This window comes from Mya arenaria, chromosome 8, assembly GCF_026914265.1.
Source record: "Mya arenaria isolate MELC-2E11 chromosome 8, ASM2691426v1".
Lineage (NCBI taxonomy): Eukaryota > Metazoa > Mollusca > Bivalvia > Myida > Myidae > Mya > Mya arenaria.
The window spans coordinates 62,594,968-62,614,816 of record NC_069129.1 but is presented as its reverse complement, the minus strand read 5'-3'; the positions used below and the strand labels follow the sequence as shown (position 1 = coordinate 62,614,816).

Here is a 19,849-nt window from a genome sequence, read left to right as displayed (position 1 = left end):
CACGGATTGACCGCCCGTTGCAGTTACACATTGTCAGTACGGAGTGGCCGCCCGGTGCAGTTACACCTTGTCAGTACGGAGTGGCCGCCCGGTGCAGTTACACCTGGTCAATACGGAATGGCCGCCCAGTGCAGTTACACCTGGTCAATACGGATTTGCCGTCCGGTGCAGATACACCTTGTCAATACGGATTGGCCACCCGGTGCAGTTATACCTTGTCAATACGGATTGACCGCCCGGTGCAGTTACACCTTGTCAATACGGATTGGCCGCCCGGTGCAGTTACACCTGGTCAATACGGATTGGCCGCCCGGTGCAGATACACCTTGTCAATACGGATTGGCCACCCGGTGCAGCTATACCTTGTCAATACGGATTGACCGCCCGGTGCAGATACACCTTGTCAATACGGAATGGCCGCCCGGTGCAGCTATACCTTGTCAATACGGATTGACCGCCCGGTGCAGTTACACCTGGTCAATACGGAATGGCCGCCCGGTGCAGCTATACCTTGTCAATACGGAGTGGCCGCCCGGTGCAGTTACACCTTGTCAATACGGATTGGCCGCCCGGTGCAGATACACCTTGTCAATACGGATTGACCGCCCGGTGCAGTCACACCTGGTCAATACGGAATGGTCGCACTGTGCAGTCACACCTGGTCAATACGGAATGGTCGCACTGTGCAGTCACACCTGGTCAATACGGAATGGTCGCACTGTGCAGTTACTCCTGGTCAGCACAAAATGGCCGCACTGTGCAGTTACAACTGATACGCACAAAATGATCGTACGGTGCAGTTATACCTGACCAGTACGGACTGACCGCCTGATGCAGTTACTTCTGGTAACCATCCTGCACAAACGGCGGGCTGCAGTCAGTACAACTGACCCTCTTGCACTCAAATAATATGATACAGCTTTTAAATGTCAATAAACTCAAAACAATAATATTATTCAAATTTAGGAAACGCTTCAATTATATTATCATGTGATGCTACCTGATATGTTAAAGAACTACAGAGTAGTGATTATGAGATGAATTTACTCTTTATACTCACGATATCAGATAAATGTTTCAGCTTTATGCAAATAATGTGTCAATTATTTACGAAACAAACACTTTTGAAACCAGCATAGATGTCAATGTTATTTTTTCGTCATAACTTTTATATCCATCGACCGTTTTATGGAAGAAAAGTGATAGTTATGCAGTACGAGCACTTATATTTTTTGAAAGCAACCACTTAACAAATGCTTACACTGGTGTAGCCCGTTGTAGAAACTTTAGGGCCGTGCCTCTACAATGTTAAATACGAATGAAGTTTCACTATGTGTTTGTTATTTCCCCGGGGACACAGACACCCTAACAGGACGGGTTTACACTTACCTAAAGAACCCAGTTACAGTCATTCTAGTCTTTTCCCCAGCACTTGGTATGCCGCAGACAATCGAATACAAGGTCACAGAATAATCAAGGTTTTTTGGAGAACAATTCACCTGTCAATGTCATTACGGGTGTATATGGGGATTCTTAAGGAGTGTAATAAACATTACGGGTGTATCTGGGCATTCTTAAGACCGTATTAAGGTTAACGACAGAGATATTTTATTGCAACATGGCCCAGGACCTCAAAAAAGAACTACAAACAGTATTAAAAACAACGTTTATTAAAAATAAAAAATAACTAGAACAGGAATGTTGAAGTGTCAAGTGTTGAAGTTATACCAAAAACTAGTTTGTCTTTAAAGTAAATTACAAATGCTACCAAGTAGTTCAGATCCTCATTATATATAAAATGATAAAATAACAGTCCTTGCGACGATATTCTACAGCTGTATAAAATCGATTATGCTTCCTATATACATATAGTTTACACATGTACATCACACCGTGAATCCAACACTCTGTTCGATTGAGCCCGAGCCGTGGTTTCCTACCACACAGTTCAAAACAACATCAGGAGACAACACATTATCTCAAAGAAGAGAAAGAAATAAAAACACACCCAAAAACCTACAACCCGAGTATTAATTCTTTTTTGCTTTAACGATATGTATATTTAACTTATAAAAAACGTTTTTGTATTATTAATTGCACATAATATGCATATGAACTTTTTAACTCTTATCTGCATAAAATCTATAAAAAAAATGATGGTTCACGCCACATGTTTACATATTTCCCTGGTCCTCGAATCCCGGCTTGGGCGGAAGTGGGTCGTTGATAAACACGAGTTTCGGCGACTTCTCCTTCTCAAGTTCCGCCGGAAGCTCCAGCTCATTGTTGAACTGGTACCAGCGGCCGGAGCGCTGCTTCCGGATGCTGCTCATGGCGCCGATGAAGGCGACGAAGGCGGCGATGACAGCTAGGATGGCACCCAGACCGGAAGCGATGGCACACACGGGCGGCGACACGTTAACCGGAAGTCTCATGTGGTGCTTGTTAACGCTGTAGTGGGCGAACCGGCTCACGGGGGCGATCGTGAAGAACGCTGGAGTGAGACATGACAGGAATAAGACAATGCATGACATAACAAGGGCTGCGACAGGCGTTGATGGCCATCGTGAAGAACGCTGGAGATAGAATGACAGGGATAAAACAATGCATGACATAACTAGCGCTGCGACAGGCACTGATGGCTAACCAACGCCTGTCAATTACGCCTACTGGAGTTATCAGTGAAAATGCCAACTTGCCCTATAACTTTAACCGGACTCCGGCGTCGACGCAAACGCCGCAGCGATTAGAATAGCTTATTCTTCGAAAAGGCGAGCTAGTAAATGTAACTCTTGTGGAATGTTATTTTCTTCTGAAATAATGCCTTGTTGGTCTATAAAAACCCCATTATAATTAGTTGGAATCGGTTATTCATTGAGAAAGGCTGCTTGTTAGCACTGTGAAGGATCGATTTGTGTCGGGTCTAAAAGCAACGAGTTTTATTCATTTTGCATAGCACAGTACATATTGGCTATATAACCATGACTACTTCTCACAAAGGAAGAGACCCTTTGTTATCAAGCAACATGCAAATAAATAGTCAGAGCAACTCACGATACGATAATGATGTTGAATTGATCCGGTTTATGGTTACCGGTTTTACTTTCATATAAATTTACTATTCACAAATTAACCCAGAACAATGATATTTAAATTATGTTGCAAGATCCACTAAGAACATTTTTTTATTTTCTTTTGTAGTCAATGTCCTAAATTCTAAACCAAGATGTCACACAGGTAACGCATGACTGAAATATACATCACCTTTTTAAATTTATATAACTAAAAGCAAACTAGAACACCGTCATGGGAGTATTCTTTGCGTTGATTCAATAGCATTTGGCAATGGGTCTTATAATGAATAATCACTAATGTTCTGTACACTGGGCGCCTAAACACTTTGTTGAATTTTCGAGTTATCATTACAACGGGGTAGGGATCGATCGCCAAGTCATACGTGCACTAAATATTTGAATAGGTACTCGATTTGATCACGATTTGTCACCGTGCCAAGTAGGAACAATCCGTGACAGTGCATGAACTTCATCTATAAATACATTTTGCAAATGAATACTGCTGAAATGTTCTTGTTTATGGGTATGGGGTATCTCATAACATAAGTATAGAATTGGTCATGTGAACTACCCGGAGTTCATTGTTACAGCGTTTCATTTTTACAGCGTCACGATTTTGTTATCTTATTGAAATATGTTTTGAACATCACTTGACCTATTTTCATTTTTGCCTTTCTTATTCAAAATTATCAAAGTTTATCTTTTAACTATCATGTTATTGAGATAACAGTTTTATACCAAAGCTAACCATCGCGGTTGTTATACAAACAACACTGATAAGCCCATTTATAGCTTCCTTCTTCCCTGTCTCAGGCTGTTAAATGTCATCTTCGAAGCCCGACATAACATCAATGGCTATAGTGCGCTAATTTTTACACGTTTTTTTTCTTGGACGCTTACAGAGACAAAACTATCAGTTTTGTCAGTTTCACCAATATACAAATGTCAAGACATTTATTTTTCTCTTCTGAAAAGTTTCCGAACACACACGCATGGACGCCCGCCCGATATTACCCTAGCCAGGGGCATAGCTAGCCCTGTATTCATGTGGATTCATAGTTTTGCTAAGGGGGTTCTGGGGCATGCCCCGTCGGAAAATTTGGAAAACCATGGCGTTCTGTGTCCATGTGCTTTATTAAGTACTGGAAAATGAACAGTTTTGGTATCATGTAGTCAAGTACGCATACTGCAACTTTGGCTGATCTTTTGATTTTTTAGGCAGAATCATGTGGATCCAGCCCCGTACTCGCGTAAAGGCAGCTACGCGCTTGGTAGCGACTTAGTTTAGTCTCATGCGGCCACTTACCGGCAATGAGGAGAAACACGACGCAGACGACGGCCGAGTATTTACATCCGGGGTTCTTGCGGAAGGCGCCGATGGCGGAGATAAGGCCAAGGAAGTTGAAGATGACAGCAATAGAGACCTCTGCGCGATGTTCCGACAGGCTCGCGTATCCGTAGTCTACACGGGGAAACAAGCAGAAAAGTAGTGCGGGGAACAGGCAAATATCACTGAACTACATTTAAAAAGTAAAATATTGAATTTGTTGAACAACGAATTAAAACAACTCTAAAGTTTGAATTGTTATACCATCTCAATAACAACTCGTCTCATTTTCTTTCAGTCAATGTAACTAAGACAATGTCTGGCACGTCATGCCACACACTGTTAACGCCTCAGACGCAGGTAGGAACCCCCTCTACCACGCCCCTGTTCCCATACTTACTGTGTTTAGACAGGACCTCGTTCTTGCGGCCTCCCAGGTTATAGTAATTGGCGGGGTCCTCGAACACCCAGGCGTTCTTCAGCGCACAGTTGATGGACAACTTCTTGCAGTGGCACTTTTCTGGAACAAAAACATGTATAATAAGGTACCCTGGAGCGTAAACTTCTGAATACTCTATCAGAACCATATAAAAATACACGCTTTATGAAGTGTGCACATACATACGCTTGTAATGTAAATGTGTCTACAGTAGTATTAGTTTTGAATATATGTAAACTTCAAAAATGAAGCAGAAACATAATATTCTAGCTTCCGTATCTACAGAATACATATTTTAGCCAATTTATATGACGCTTTATCGGATAGCGACCATACGATAATTACCAGCTCTGTAAAACTAAATAATAAATCGAATCCAAGTCCATGGGCATTTGTCTGTCCAGCGCTTTCACATCAAACAGTTATAAATCATTGGATCAGGGGTGTTCGGCGTCATATCAATTACACCACTGTGTGGTTGTACATCCGGCACTGAGGCCTTCAACTCACTGTGGTGTTTGTCGTCCCCGTGTTTGCCATCGTGGTGTTCTTTGCTGTCAGAGTCATGGGAGTCTGAGCTGGCGCTGCGGCGGGCCATCATGGTCGGCTCATCCGCTTTCTCCTCCAACGTGTCAATCTCCTCCTTACCCATCTCCCCTAGCAACCAAAACAACTCTTACGGTTAAATGTCAACTTAGCAATGTACATGTACACACACTAAGTTACATGTATGATGTATATGTATTTCTATTTAAGCTTCATGTGCATACTTGTTGTGTTATTGGAAATGGCCGGGCTTTTTTTATTATTTTACAATGAATTGAAAACCCTTTATAATAAAACTGTCTGGTTGCATTTCACTTGGCAAATATATCAATAATGCATGCGAGGCATATGCATGGTGTGTTTAACTCTATGCGCAGTGAACAATGCATTATCTTTGAGTGTTAACACTTTAAAACATAACAGGGCATCTGCAAGCAGGTCTAACCAATGATAACAGTCTCCGACTCCTTCTCTCTCACGCACACTCGGGCATGGAACAGACCGAAGTGAAGGGCGAAATCAATCTTCTTTATATCAACCTGAAAAAAAAATATGAATGAGATTACATAAAATATATAGCTGTAGATGAAAGTACTTCTCATGATGTTCAAGTATAATATTAAACTGCTTAAAGCTGCACTCTCATAGGTTGAACGTTTTGACAACTTTTTGATTTTTTGTCTTGAAACGATCCTTTTTTGCGAAAATCCATGCAAACCAGTTATATAAGACTGCTGACAAAAATTATATAGCAGATTTTTATATTTAAGCTCAAATATTAATGTTTTATGCAGTTTTCTTAAACCGTTAGTAACGGTTTTAGCCATAAAACATTAATTTTCGAACGAAAATATGAAAATCTGCGATAGAAAATATGAAAATCTGCGATCTGATCCATAGTCAGCAATGTTTTATCATTGGTTTGCAGATATTAATGCAAAAATTTGCTCTTTCCAAGACAAAAAATAAAAAAAAGTTGTAAGAATGGTAAATCTGTGAGAGTGCAGCTTTAATTAAGAGACATCGTAAACTATTAAAACAAGGCCTGGTTACCTGACTTACTACCAGTACATGTAGCTTCCTGACGTACATCTATACCTTGGTATGCATTTCGAAATTTACACAACCACATTACAGCGTTTACTGTTTACTCTCAGTGTACATATAAATAAACTTGATCTCACTTGTAATTTTGCTTATGTATATTTATGTTATGTTCAATTTTTTCCTCAAAGTAAGAAAAAAGAAATCTTTATCCATCATCTACCTTACACTAAATGTATAGGCGTACATGATAACAATTTAATGTTTTCATACACTTGTGGAGTACCGAAGGATTTGCCAAATAAAATATCTGGTCATGCTGTATACTGTACAAAGTAACAATTATTTGTAGGACGTTAGGTACCAGTTTAATAACGGTTCTTCTATATACAGATTATACTCACGATGACGCCGTTGAACCACTGTTTGAACTCCTGCTCCTCCACCCACTCCTCTTCCGGTTTCTTTTCCTCTGTTAGCTCTTCCGGCACGCGCGGCTCATTCATTTCCGGGTCCTGTTTATCCCCAGTACCCGGGGGTGGGGCAGGTGCGCCAAATATCTCCTCCTTCATCATGTCCACCTCCTCGTTAATGGTTCCCTTCCGGCAGTACTGGGTGACATCCCTCCGCATCATGATCCAGCCCGGATACACATACGCGAACAGTTGAAAACTCAGGGCGACCACAACAAGCGACATCACCGGCCAAAAATATGGACGGTTAGAACAACCCATGGCTAATTTTTAGTCCGTTTTGTATTCCGAAAACTACGTATAACTTCTGTTATATAAATGTATCCTCCTCGAGCCTGTACACCGTCTATGTTGCAGGTATTTGTTTACACCTGTATACACTTGACTGAACCAACGATCGATCGGTTATGTATGACATCCACTACGCGGGAACATTAACGCGAGAAAACCCGATAAAGTGTACAAGCGCGCTCACACAAAGTTGAAACATAACCGAGTTACGATAATCGATATTACAATAAAAGTGTTTGGGTTTTGTCAGTTTTCAAGCTAAACAATAAACACGACACAGTTATTGATTTTCAGACCCGTTAGTTGACCAACAAACGGATTTAATTCGTCAATAAGAAATACAGAACAGAACAGAAAATTCGGGCAGTATAATGCGACCTTTATAAGCAATAAAAGGTTACAATCACATCAATGTAAATAGAAACAAAAACATGTCATGTGGTAATTATCACATAAGTTATATTAATAGATTAATTATATTTTTAACATAAAGATTGTGAGAATGTGTATCAAATATTAAGAATGTTGCAAATATGTAGGTATAATACGCCAATGTATAATTAATGACCGGGTGATTTTGGTATTTATAAACTGATTTACGGTTAATTAATACAACCACAAGTGTTGCATACAATTCGTTGCTTTCTGTATAAGGATAATATTGATTAATCACGAAAAAAATAAATATATATTTTTTTATCTATATGTGTATCGAAGAACTACAAATCAAAATTGGACTACTACAGTCTGTACAGTTCATGATAACAAAACAGCATGAATCATAGTCGTATCTACAAGCGAAATGAAAAAAAGAAAGAGGAAAAAACCATAATAAATAGTTATACTAGATAAAAAGAATCACACAATTTGAAGGACTTATCACAATAGAGCGCTTACTTTCTTATAATAGTTTGATTATTACTTTGCATAAAAACAATACAATCATCGACCTCGTGTGAGTGTATTAATACTTCGAAATATTGACGTCTTAAGATTTGCATATACTGGGCATATAAGGAAGAAATGCCACTCGTCCTCAATATCATTTAAATCACAGATTGTACAGTTTCTTTCATTCCTAGGAACATTATAGTGTCCGCGACCTAACTCTGTATTTAGTTTATGATGATAGGTGCAATTTAGATAAAAAAAAAACACACTTCTATACTTTGTATTTTCTTCTAGACTGAAATACGAAGATTGTTCAAAACTGGTCTTAATTTATTTGAATAAATAAAAAGAAGAAAATAATTCTAACCCCGACCTCCAATTGCTGATATAGATCGCTGAGTTTACTTTTTAGAACGGGAACCAACCCTTCAATTTTACAGACCCAGGAAAGTATGGTTATACACCATACTTCATAAAGACCAGATGATTGGAGAACCTCCTTAACGTTAGGTACCTAATTTGTAAAAGAAGAATTCTCAACACTACAAAATTGACCCTGTAATCAAAGCATTTCAAATACAATTACCTTGCTTCACTAAGTGAAGTTTAAAGAAATACTTACCCTTTCTAGCATGTCTTTCAGTATACAAAGGGATCTGGCCCAACTCTCCTACAAAGCCAAAGTTTTGGTAGACTGCTTCACATTCAACACTCATTTACAGAACTTCTTGTGGACTCTTTCTATTACGTCTGAACTCATATAACCCTAGCATTCAGAACCATAGTTTAGACCTGATAATAACTATGCGTCAAAAAGATTAAATATTATATGTATAAGATCATTGATATTACGAACTTGTAAATACGACTCCTAGATAATTGAAAGAACTAACAATTTCCACTTATTTGTTATTATAAAAGCATTTTTCATTAATACCCAATCTTGCACCCTTCATAAAACACAACCTTACTTTTATCTATGTTAACAGTATGATTCCATTTGCGACAGTAGTAATGCAAACTATTTAGAGAATTCTGCAATCTTGCCTTAGTCTTTGATACAATGACCGCATCGTCTGCAAAAAAGCAACACATAGATTGAAACATGGTCAATGTCGATACCGACGACCAGGTTTTCTTGTAAATTCATTTCAGTATCTTTGCACTACATGTGTATTTCACATAACCATATCACATGGTTTGTATAATCACATGGGAATTAATAATTTTGACCACCTATGACAAATCATTTACCATTTATTCAAACAATGCGTCCAGGAACTTAAGAACTTATAGCATGTATACGGTATAGACAACGAGTGGTCGTATATATTTGATACGTCCACAATGTGTCTATCGGACTAAGACCACGTGAACTGAAGCGGGAAGTTGTTGTATAACGGCAAACAAAGTGTACTTATTGTTTGTTTAAGCACGAAGTGTTCGTGCTGACTATTTCTGAGTGAAGGAACTAATCATAACCATGCACGCAAGGCTTTTTACGTATTTACACTTTCCGACAGAAGGCCAGGACGGATTGGTTTTGAATTTAATTCGTCGAAAAATACATCGAATATTATTTTGAAATATTAATAATGATCATAACTTAATATAGTTACAGGTCACACCGTGCTATTTTTATTCAATTAGTAATAGTAAGTTTTTACGTTTGATTGTCTAAACGACCAAAAACAAATGCTAATTTATTTGTGTTCACCAAGAAATACCTAGCGAATACCTCTGTACTAATCATTGCACATGAGCGAGCTCCTAATAACTCACTTTAAAATAGCAATAAGTGTCTTTTGATAATCGTTGTCAAAATGCACAAACATTTATCAACACAACAAAATTCACATGAAACGAATGTGGTTTTAAAGCTGCGCTGACGTAAATTTACCGTTTAATATAAATCTTTTTCTATCTTGGAAGTGATCCAATATTTGCGCTTATACCAGTGATATAAGACTGTTGACAAAATATCAAAAAGCAATGTATCATATTTACGTTCGAGAACTGTGTTATGGCTAAAAGCGTTACTAATGCTCTTAAAAATAAGTTTTACGACATAACAACAACATTGTTTAACGTTAATATAAAAAAACCTGCTATTTTAACTTTTGTTAGCAGTCTAATATCACTAATTGCAAGACTTTTTCGCAGAAATTGGCTCATTTCAAGCAAAAAGGTTGTCAAAACGGTCAATCTGTGAGAGTGCAGCTTTAACAAATCCTGCAACTATTGTTCCCCAACCTACAGCTTTTTATAGCTGTTTTTAATGCATAGAAATCCACGGACCTGGGATTTCAAGAATGCATCCCGATCTCATAGACTCCACTGATTGTTATGTTTGTATAATACTAATGTGACAACGGTTACCGAGTTCTAGCACATTACCAATCGACCACGGATTTGCTCTTAATACGAATGATTCAATACTTTGCTTAATGTACTTACTATTCACGGCGTATGCCTTTTAAACACATACAAGAATTTCAATATATATATAAAAAAACTATTTTCTAAAGCGGCAAATTAAGTGTTGAAGTTCATAAGATCTGTACGCCTGAGATATCCTCCGGAGAATGAACAGTCTTTGTGTAGATAGACCTTAGCTTCATGTTTATGCACCAGTCAGTTGTAACCACGCCCCCCCCCCCCCCCCCCCGAGTCCGGGGGTATACCGGGGAGAGCCGGGAAAATGGGCCGTGTTTTTACCTACCAGGTAGCCCCGCAGTGCCAGGTGAATGCAGTGGTTTGGGCTTCGCGCCAACAATAGCGGGGAATGAGCCTTACCTAGGTCTCTGGGGTGCGGGGCATTTGGCTGGGATTTTTACCAGCACTTCGTCCCCGCAGGGCGAGGATTTTACCCGGGCATGGCTGGACCGAAAGTCAAAGTCCCGCCTATTCCCCGGACCTGGGGGAGCCGTGATTACAATTAACTGGCACATAAGCTAGTTATTCAAAGCGGCATGCATGCTTACAATGTTCAATGGACGAGGGTCTATGTATAATGTTTTATATTGTAAGAAAGTAATTACTTATCAATAATACATTTTTTCAACTTTCCTTTATCTATGCTGTAAATGAACTGTTTTGATGACCATTAATTGTTAAAGAGTCGATATATTGACATGTTTTTAAAAAATTTTTTATGTTAGCCAGCCTTTTTATTTAGACTTGTCGCTGGTCAGACGCAGGGGTTGTTTTTCTTTGTCAAGGGAAATCACTACGCTTGAACAATCGCTCCATTTTCACACGCATACCTGTCGGTAATTTTAACGATAAGAAACATAGGGCAGAAGTCTGTGATTTACCGCTATACTTAATCAATAATGCATCTATTATAGGGCGAGGGAAAGTTTTTAAATCAAAGAGGGCGATTACGCACCTAGATCAACCTTAAATGTATGGACTATTTTCTACATCTCCAAAAATTGTCCCGCAGACATCTACTTCGAAACGACTCATTGGCTGCCATTCGGGTGTTGGGGGATAACATGTCTTATTTTATCTTTTACGTGCTTCTAACAACATGGGGCTCTCTTGGTTTGATGTGTTATATACCCTACTCATTTTATCACTTATTACAATGTTTACCCTCATTCGACTTATAAAAATATATATGATATATATATATATTCACATTTAAAACTAATCAGCCATGTCTGATACAGTGTCTTGCATCAAATTCGCATCGCATTAATGCAGACATAATCAAGTTTACTTTTTGTAAGACATTAAATTTATATGTGTACGAGTTATATCCCTTTACCTTTATAATACACAACGTCAATGGGCTATATACTGTTCAATTTCACACTACAGTCACCAGACTGTTCTGACCAGTATCAGCAGAGATCAGCAGATATATGACTTAAAAGCTCATAATCAAGTTTACTTTTTGAGACATTAATAAATGTGTGTACCAGTTATATCCCTTTACCTTTATAATACACAGCAACATTGTTAAACGTCAATGGGCTATATACTGTTCAATTTCACATTACAGTCAGCAGACTGTTCTGACCGGTATCAGCAGGTATCAGCAGATATATGACTAAACAGCTCGTGGCATACATTTCACTAAAAATATCAACAAGGAATGTCAAGGCCAACAAGCATATTATGGTGCATTGAACCGCATCTATGAAATTCTCAAAATGTTTGTAGTTTTCTGCATGACAACATAGGCAAAAGCATTGAAATTGAAGATTTTCAAGTTGAACATTTCATTAGGGGTGGGGTACATTAATGAACACGACAGAATTAGGGTGCTTGTGCACTGTACTTTTTGTCATTGCCACATACCCATATACCAAGTTTTATTTCAATACCATAAGTAGTTTTAAAGTAATGCTCTGGTCAAGAAAAAACGGCAAAGGGCAATAATTATGTAATTAGCTTAAAAACAGCTATAGTCATTGTGCACTGCACTTCCTCTCGTTGTGCTAAATACCATTGAATGATGTTTAATGAAATTCCAAAAAAAAGTAGTTTTCTAGTTATGCTCCGGACAGGAAAAGATACAAAGGGAATAACTCTTGCAATACGCTGAAAGAGAGTTATTGTTCATGTACACTGCAGTTCTAATCATATAGGGGGAGGGGGCAACGTCACCATGCTGGAATGACAACTTGTAGGGAAGAATAAGTTACCTCATTCATCATGAAGAAGTGATATGAAATATAACAATTTAACAATTTGTGTAGTACTTTAATAAACATTATCATTTCGTCCGAAAGTTGCAAACATAAATAGAACATAATTATTGAACTGTAAAGTTGCAAACATAAATAGAACATTATTATTGAACTGTTATATAAAAAGTGAACATTGTTTACTAGATGAAATGCATTTATAACATAACATGCCTTGTTTTTAGCTGTTTAATAATACTAATGTTAACTTCTTCATTTACATAGTAATGGATGTTTTAGTTGATATTAACACAAAAACAGCATGTGTCTTATTGGATAATGGCATTTTTTTCAAATATGATAAAAATAACACATTCAAACTGAATATGTATCAGACTATGTATGAAGGAAATAATACTGTTTCTATTTTTCACAAAGGTTTTGAAATACAACAATGCACATATAAGCATAAATAGGCCAAATATGCAAAAAAAATAATAGTAAACAATGTGTGAAAGTGATACTGAACACTTAAAATAATTTCTTTGTGCATTAAATGAATATATACCAGAAAAGCAATACTAAATCAAGTCCAAAATGTATAATAACATGAAGAACACCCCTTTATGAATATCTTCATAACACATCAGAGTACATGTAAACAATAATCATTTATATCATTAGTATCAAATGTGTCCAGTTTAAAGTGTGTTTTCATTTGCATTAAATTACATTGTTATATATATCAGAAAAGCAATTATAAAAATCCTTAAATGTATAAGAAACTGAAGACAATAAAGAATAACACCCATTTAAGAATACATCCAAAACAAATCAGAGGTTAACTATATATAAAACAATAATCATTCGTATAATTAGTATCAAATGTGTCTAGTTTTTGTGTGTCTGTTCATTATCTTTAAATGAGCATCTTTAAAGTGAAACTCTTATTTGAAATCAATGCATATAATTGTATATATAACACACATCAAATTGAATGAAAAAACAATAACTACTTACTAAATAATATACTTACTGAAATATCGTTTACTGATAACAAGCTTGTCACCCTGTTTATAATAGCAGAATGCATGACAAATATTAAATGATCAATTGGTGATTGCTAAAAGATTTACTGTGGTCTACCTTAGTATCACAAGGCAGAAATACCATGTTTTAAGTTCATTCTTATTAGCAAATTGAACTCAAGATCCTTTATTAGAAACATTGTTGTTGACATCTATCAACCCATTTTGAAAAATGAAAACAATAATATTAATTATCATAAGTCTTATTGAAGAGTTAGAGTGCATCTTTAAAAATAGTGTGTGTGTTTTTTCACTTAAATATGTAACAATTCAATTTGACAAATGAGACAAAAGTTGGGAAATAGAAGTAGTAATTGTACATAAAACAAAACATCAACACAAATAGACAAAGCTCAATATAACAGGAAATCTATATTATGAAAACACAAATCCTTAAAGGCCATAATTATTTGAACTGAATTAAGGTATAAGTAATACACACTTTTATAAAGCTTTTACGGACAACATAGTTATTATCATGGTACACTATGGGCCTTTATCCAAATTTTGAAGATTTTTTACTGTTAATTAAAAATATTTTGTCTTTATTTGATTTTTTTTTCACATTATCAGAGATTATGAAATAAACACAACAGTTTCTGGTAAAATAAACTTCAGTTAACAGAAAAATTACGTTCAACCGAACATATTATTGATACACATGGAAAAAAATCATTTTGATTGATCTTGTGAGTCTTCGAAACAGAGCAGTATTTCGATGTTTGAAAATATATAGCAGTTTTATAAATTCATAAAAAAATAGTTAATAATAAGACAACCTGCTAAAATCATTTAAATATTTTCTATGATGTCTAATGAACAATTCAAAAGACAATTTATGATAGTTTACCGTTCAGTTTTGAAGAAAATATACATAATGTCATGTAACTATACATTTTTATAACTAATAAAATGCTTAAAAATCAACCTTTTTCTTGTAAAAAGCTCAATTGGACTTATTCATAAAATGTAATCATTCAAATAAATGAATTTTACTTATGATACTAACTCAGAATTCAGATTTAAAAACAATGAATGTACTTTTAAATTAAAATATGTAAAGAAACAAGAACACTAAGTAGGCGGTAATGCCCCTCCAAAAATGTCAGAGTGAAAGTTCTCAACTAATGTCTTTTTAATATTATAACATGTAAACAGTCTCTGTTGGTAATCGATGTCTATTTGTTTTATTTAGTCAATGGTATTCTAACATTTAGAACTTTTCACAATAATTCTTCACTCTTCAACATTTGAAGTTTGGTTTGTTCCCATGCGTTTGTACTTGTACTGTCTGCACAGATGAAAATTACTCAATGCTGAGTCAATGCTGATTTAACAGGTCTTTACCCATCTAGAATGTTTAGTGCTGTAAAAGAAAAAAAAAGTACTTTCTAACTAATTTGTACAGATAATAATACTGCCATGCATATACAAAATAAAATATAAACAGTTCATTTTTTCTCATCATTATTTAAAAACAACAACAATAAACTGATACATACATGTATATAATATAAAGAAAATTACTAAATTTATCAATAAAATTCATTATCACCACCACCATCACCACCACCACAACCACTGGATTATTGAAAACAGTAAGTTTATAAAACAACAAACACCAACTCAAATATGTTTTATATGAAATACTCACATCATCTCTATCAGATGTGGATAGACATGGATGTCAAATCTGTCTCAATGATCCAACAAAGTATTTAATGCAGGCTGGAATTCTTCATATTATAGTAATATTCCGTCCTTTTCCTGCCTGAAAGAAATTAGACTTCTGATTATCAACCAACAGAAACTACAACCGTAAAATACAAATGCACATGTATTAATTATACATTCTGCACTAATATCCGTTTTAGCCAAGAGTAAGGGTTGATAGGCACAAATGTGTAGATGTTGTGCATATGGTTGATAATGATTCACAACAGTATGGCGTTCAACGAGACCTACACCAAGCAAATGAATGTCGCTTGTGTCCAAGCTGTTGTGGCTTCCAGCCCGAAACCATGTACATCTTGTAATACAGGTTTATTTTGAAAATATGCAGTTTGTAAACAAATAATGGGTATTTTTAAGTCTAATATTTTTCTAAGATAAAACAATCAAATAAAAGATTACATACTCATATCATACATAAATGATGTACATAAGTACATTTAAAAATATGTAACATGTACATAATGCACCAGTCAATTGTAACCACGGCCCTCCAGGTCTGGGGAATCCCGGATATGCCGGGGAAATGGGCTGTGTTTTTTACTTTCAGGTGGCCTCGCAGTGCCGGGTGAATACGGTGGTTTTGTCTTTGAGCCAGATATAGCAGGGAATATGCCTTACCTAGGCTCCCTTGGGTACGGGGCATATGGCGAGGATTTGACCATCAGTTCGTCCCCGCAGGACGAGGATTTTACCCGGGGTTGGCTGGACAGAAAGTCAAGTCCCAGCTATTCCTCGGACCTGGTGGGGCTTTGGTTACAATTGACTGGTGCATTATAAGTAGATGTAAAGTATGTAACATGTATATTTATAGTACATGTAGAAATATTAAAACGCTGTCTTAACGTTTAGCAAATAAAAATGATTTAAGAATTCCAAAGAAATTAAAAAACAAACATATTTGAACACATAAACTTACACAACTGCTCAAGGATACTTACATGAATAGCCCATTGATACGAATATCCATGCTGATTGTTGACATTAGTTTTTTCGACAAAAAATCTTCTCTTACGCGTATAATTCACTTATAATCCATGTTTTACTGTAATGACTCAAATTGTTAGATGTATCGTAATCAACTGCCAGTGTGCACTCTTAGTGTTTACTTATTTTAAACGTATATTCATGACAAAACCGAGTTTCCAACTATTAATCGACGATGTAGAAATTCCATTATTGACCTATGAATAGCGGGGAAATGCCTTCTGGTTCTAAAAATAGCAACATCCGGATATGTGTAGTGTTCTAAAAATAAACAACTCGGGGCAATCGTAATACAATTTTACTAATGTCACCTTCAACACATTAAAAAATAAAGTTAGGTGAACATTTAATCCAATATCGATTTAATTAAAGAAAACAGCTTACCTCATTGTTTATTAATGCAGTAAACATAACAAAACAACATAAAACATAATTATTCCGATTCACATAATTACCGGTCCACAGATTTTACATTTCATTCGGAACTCCTCCGAATATTTACATTTCCGGCACATGATATTACAGTTAACCAATCGGAAAACGTAAACGAAACGGGAACAGTTATTGAACTTATTTGTCGTTCTTCAAATATAATGTTTTTAAGATAGATTGAAGACAATCTATTCAACCACACATAGCATTTTAACACCCATGCAATCGCCATCCATTTGCATTTTTTTATCATAATAAAATAACAGTAAAACCCAACTGTCAATCAACTTAAAAACCGCTCCTACCACTAACTAAAATAAATTCCCATTCCATAATAGGCGCGCTCTCCAGAGCGGCGCCAATAAATCCAAACATGTTAAATGTTTCAAATCTGTACCGAATGCGACTATTGGTGTCAGTTTTCAACGCTGAAAAATGACCCGACTTTACAGTTGGGGTGGTATTCAATATTAGTCCTAATTGGATCTAAGAATGATAAAGCAAATCGGGATGCATTTGTAAATAACCAAAATATTCGTATAAAACGTTCAATTAAGTTTGACCATAGGGTTGACTTAGTTTGATATTGATAACGACTTTGATCAATTTTCAACGACGGTCATTTTTTTACACAACGAAGGGTCATTAATTAACATTCGGGGATCAGTTTTCAACGTTAAAAAGTGATCCGTCATCCGTTGAAAAATTACCACTGGGCCAGTATTCAAAACTGATATTATCATTACCCTTAGAAACGCCTCAGTGATTCTTTAATTGATTTTTAAATTTAAGTTCAATCTTAGTTTAAATACGGCTCCTGTGGTCAATAATAAACGGTTTGAGAATTTAATGTTACATCGGAACCGGTTTTGATCGGTTTATTTGGGGTACCGCGCGTCACCATGAAACTGTATAGCAAAACGTTCGTGCTGCATCAAGAGTTCTTACATTGATATAAAGAGTAATAATTTAATAAGTTCATATATGAATTGCTAGGATAGTATACAAGTATTTCTGTTAGGTAATTTTGCATAACAAATACGCGATACGTTCTTATTGGGTAACAAGTTGCCTTTTGCTATAAATGTAAACCTGTCTTACAGCTCGTGTCTTAATTACACTTTTATTAACGCACGCTTATTCTGATTCTGACTCACACAAAAACTGCATAAAACTTCCTCGCCCAACATAAAAGATTTTAAACCTAACAAAATCGGCCGTATAGTGCCCATGTAAGTGCACTAGCCGTCGAAAAGAAAAAAAGATGCAAAACATAATGAAAAACAGCTAAAAAAGGTAAAAGGTACACTTTGACTTAAACATAGTTTTAAGTCACGCAATTTTCTATTTTCACTTTGTAAACAATCAATCGCTCAGCTTATACATTCAATAACTTTGTTGTTAAGGCCTCTAGAAACATAGGATAAAAAAACTGAGAGTTCAAGCTTACACGTGTGGCCTCCGGGTAGGCGTATTTATAGTGCTAGAAAAGTAATATAACTTACTTACATTTACAAGGTGAAAATATCCTTCCAAAACCCAAAAATCTATTCGAACACCGCCATTTCATTCCGCGTCTCACATTTCCCTCACCCTCATTCGGAAAACACAAAACACGTTGGACCCACAGGCATGTGGTTGAACCCCCTGAAGAAAGTGTGACGACATTTAAATCAGCATTGACAAGTGTGAACTATGCGCCTTTGCATAGGCAAACTATACGCGCATGCGCAGTTATAGCAATTTATTTAATCATGAAGAGTCGACTTCAGCAAAAAGTAACGATTGTTCTCAAAAAATAAATTAGACAATTTCAAAATATATCGCCCCTAGTTATGTCTTTGAAGTTAGCCTATGTAGCCGATGTAGCCTCTGTAGTAAACAGGCTGCAACGTGCAGCCTATGTAGCCGATTTAGCCTGTGTAGTAAACAGGCTGCAACATCCTTAGTAAAAAAGAGCGTGTAACAATAAAGAATACTCTGTACGACATATAATTACTATCACGTATTTATCAGCAGCAACTCTAGTAAAAATGATCAGCTTTTTTATATATATATGTACATGCATTGTACTAGCGGGTTGGAAGGGACGCTTACGTCGCGTGCCACTCTAAAATTACCCAATGTGTAGCTTGTGTAGTAACCAGGCTACAACGTGCAGCCTATATAGCCTGTGTAGTAACCAGGCTACAACGTGCAGCTTATATAGCCTGTGTAGTAACCAGGCTACAACGTGCAGCCTATATAGCCTGTGTAGTAACCAGGCTACAATGTGCAGCCTATATGTACTGTGTAGTAACCAGGCTACAACGTGCAGCCTATATGTACTGTGTAGTAACCAGGCTACAACGTGCAGCTTATATAGCCTGTGTAGTAACCAGGCTACAACGTGCAGCCTATATGTACTGTGTAGTAACCAGGCTACAACGTGCAGCTTATATAGCCTGTGTAGTAACCAGGCTACAACGTGCAGCCTATATAGCCTGTGTAGTAACCAGGCTACAACGTGCAGCCTATATGTACTGTGTAGTAACCAGTCTACAACGTGCAGCTTATATAGCCTGTGTAGTAACCAGGCTACAACGTGCAGCCTATATATCCTGTGTAGTAACCAGTCTACAACGTGCAGCCTATATAGCCTGTGTAGTAACCAGGCTACAACGTGCAGCCTATATAGCCTGTGTAGTAACCAGTCTACAACGTGCAGCCTATATAGCCTATGTAGTAACCAGGCTACAACGTGCAGCTTATATAGCCTGTGTAGTAACCAGTCTACAACGTGCAGCCTATATATCCTGTGTAGTAACCAGTCTACAACGTGCAGCCTATATAGCCTGTGTAGTAACCAGGCTACAACGTGCAGCCTATATAGCCTGTGTAGTAACC

General features: G+C 36.7%; 1 protein-coding gene and 1 long non-coding RNA gene across 2 annotated transcripts; both read right to left on the bottom strand.

Moving 5' to 3' along the window:
- Positions 1–1,654: 1,654 nt before the first annotated feature.
- Positions 1,655–7,299, bottom strand: LOC128244660 (uncharacterized). The gene is made up of 6 exons (XM_052962685.1): positions 6,835–7,299; positions 5,832–5,925; positions 5,351–5,497; positions 4,802–4,921; positions 4,381–4,536; positions 1,655–2,494 (listed from the first exon to the last, which is right to left on the bottom strand). Exons 1-6 carry the CDS (start codon positions 7,162–7,164, stop codon positions 2,175–2,177), a joined length of 1,167 nt encoding a protein of 388 aa, XP_052818645.1. The 5' UTR covers positions 7,165–7,299; the 3' UTR covers positions 1,655–2,174.
- A 5,506-nt stretch (positions 7,300–12,805) lies between these two features.
- On the bottom strand, positions 12,806–16,685 carry LOC128244768 (uncharacterized). The gene is made up of 3 exons (XR_008262986.1): positions 16,486–16,685; positions 15,468–15,584; positions 12,806–15,179 (listed from the first exon to the last, which is right to left on the bottom strand). It is a non-coding gene; the product is annotated as an uncharacterized LOC128244768 (long non-coding RNA).
- Positions 16,686–19,849: the final 3,164 nt, after the last annotated feature.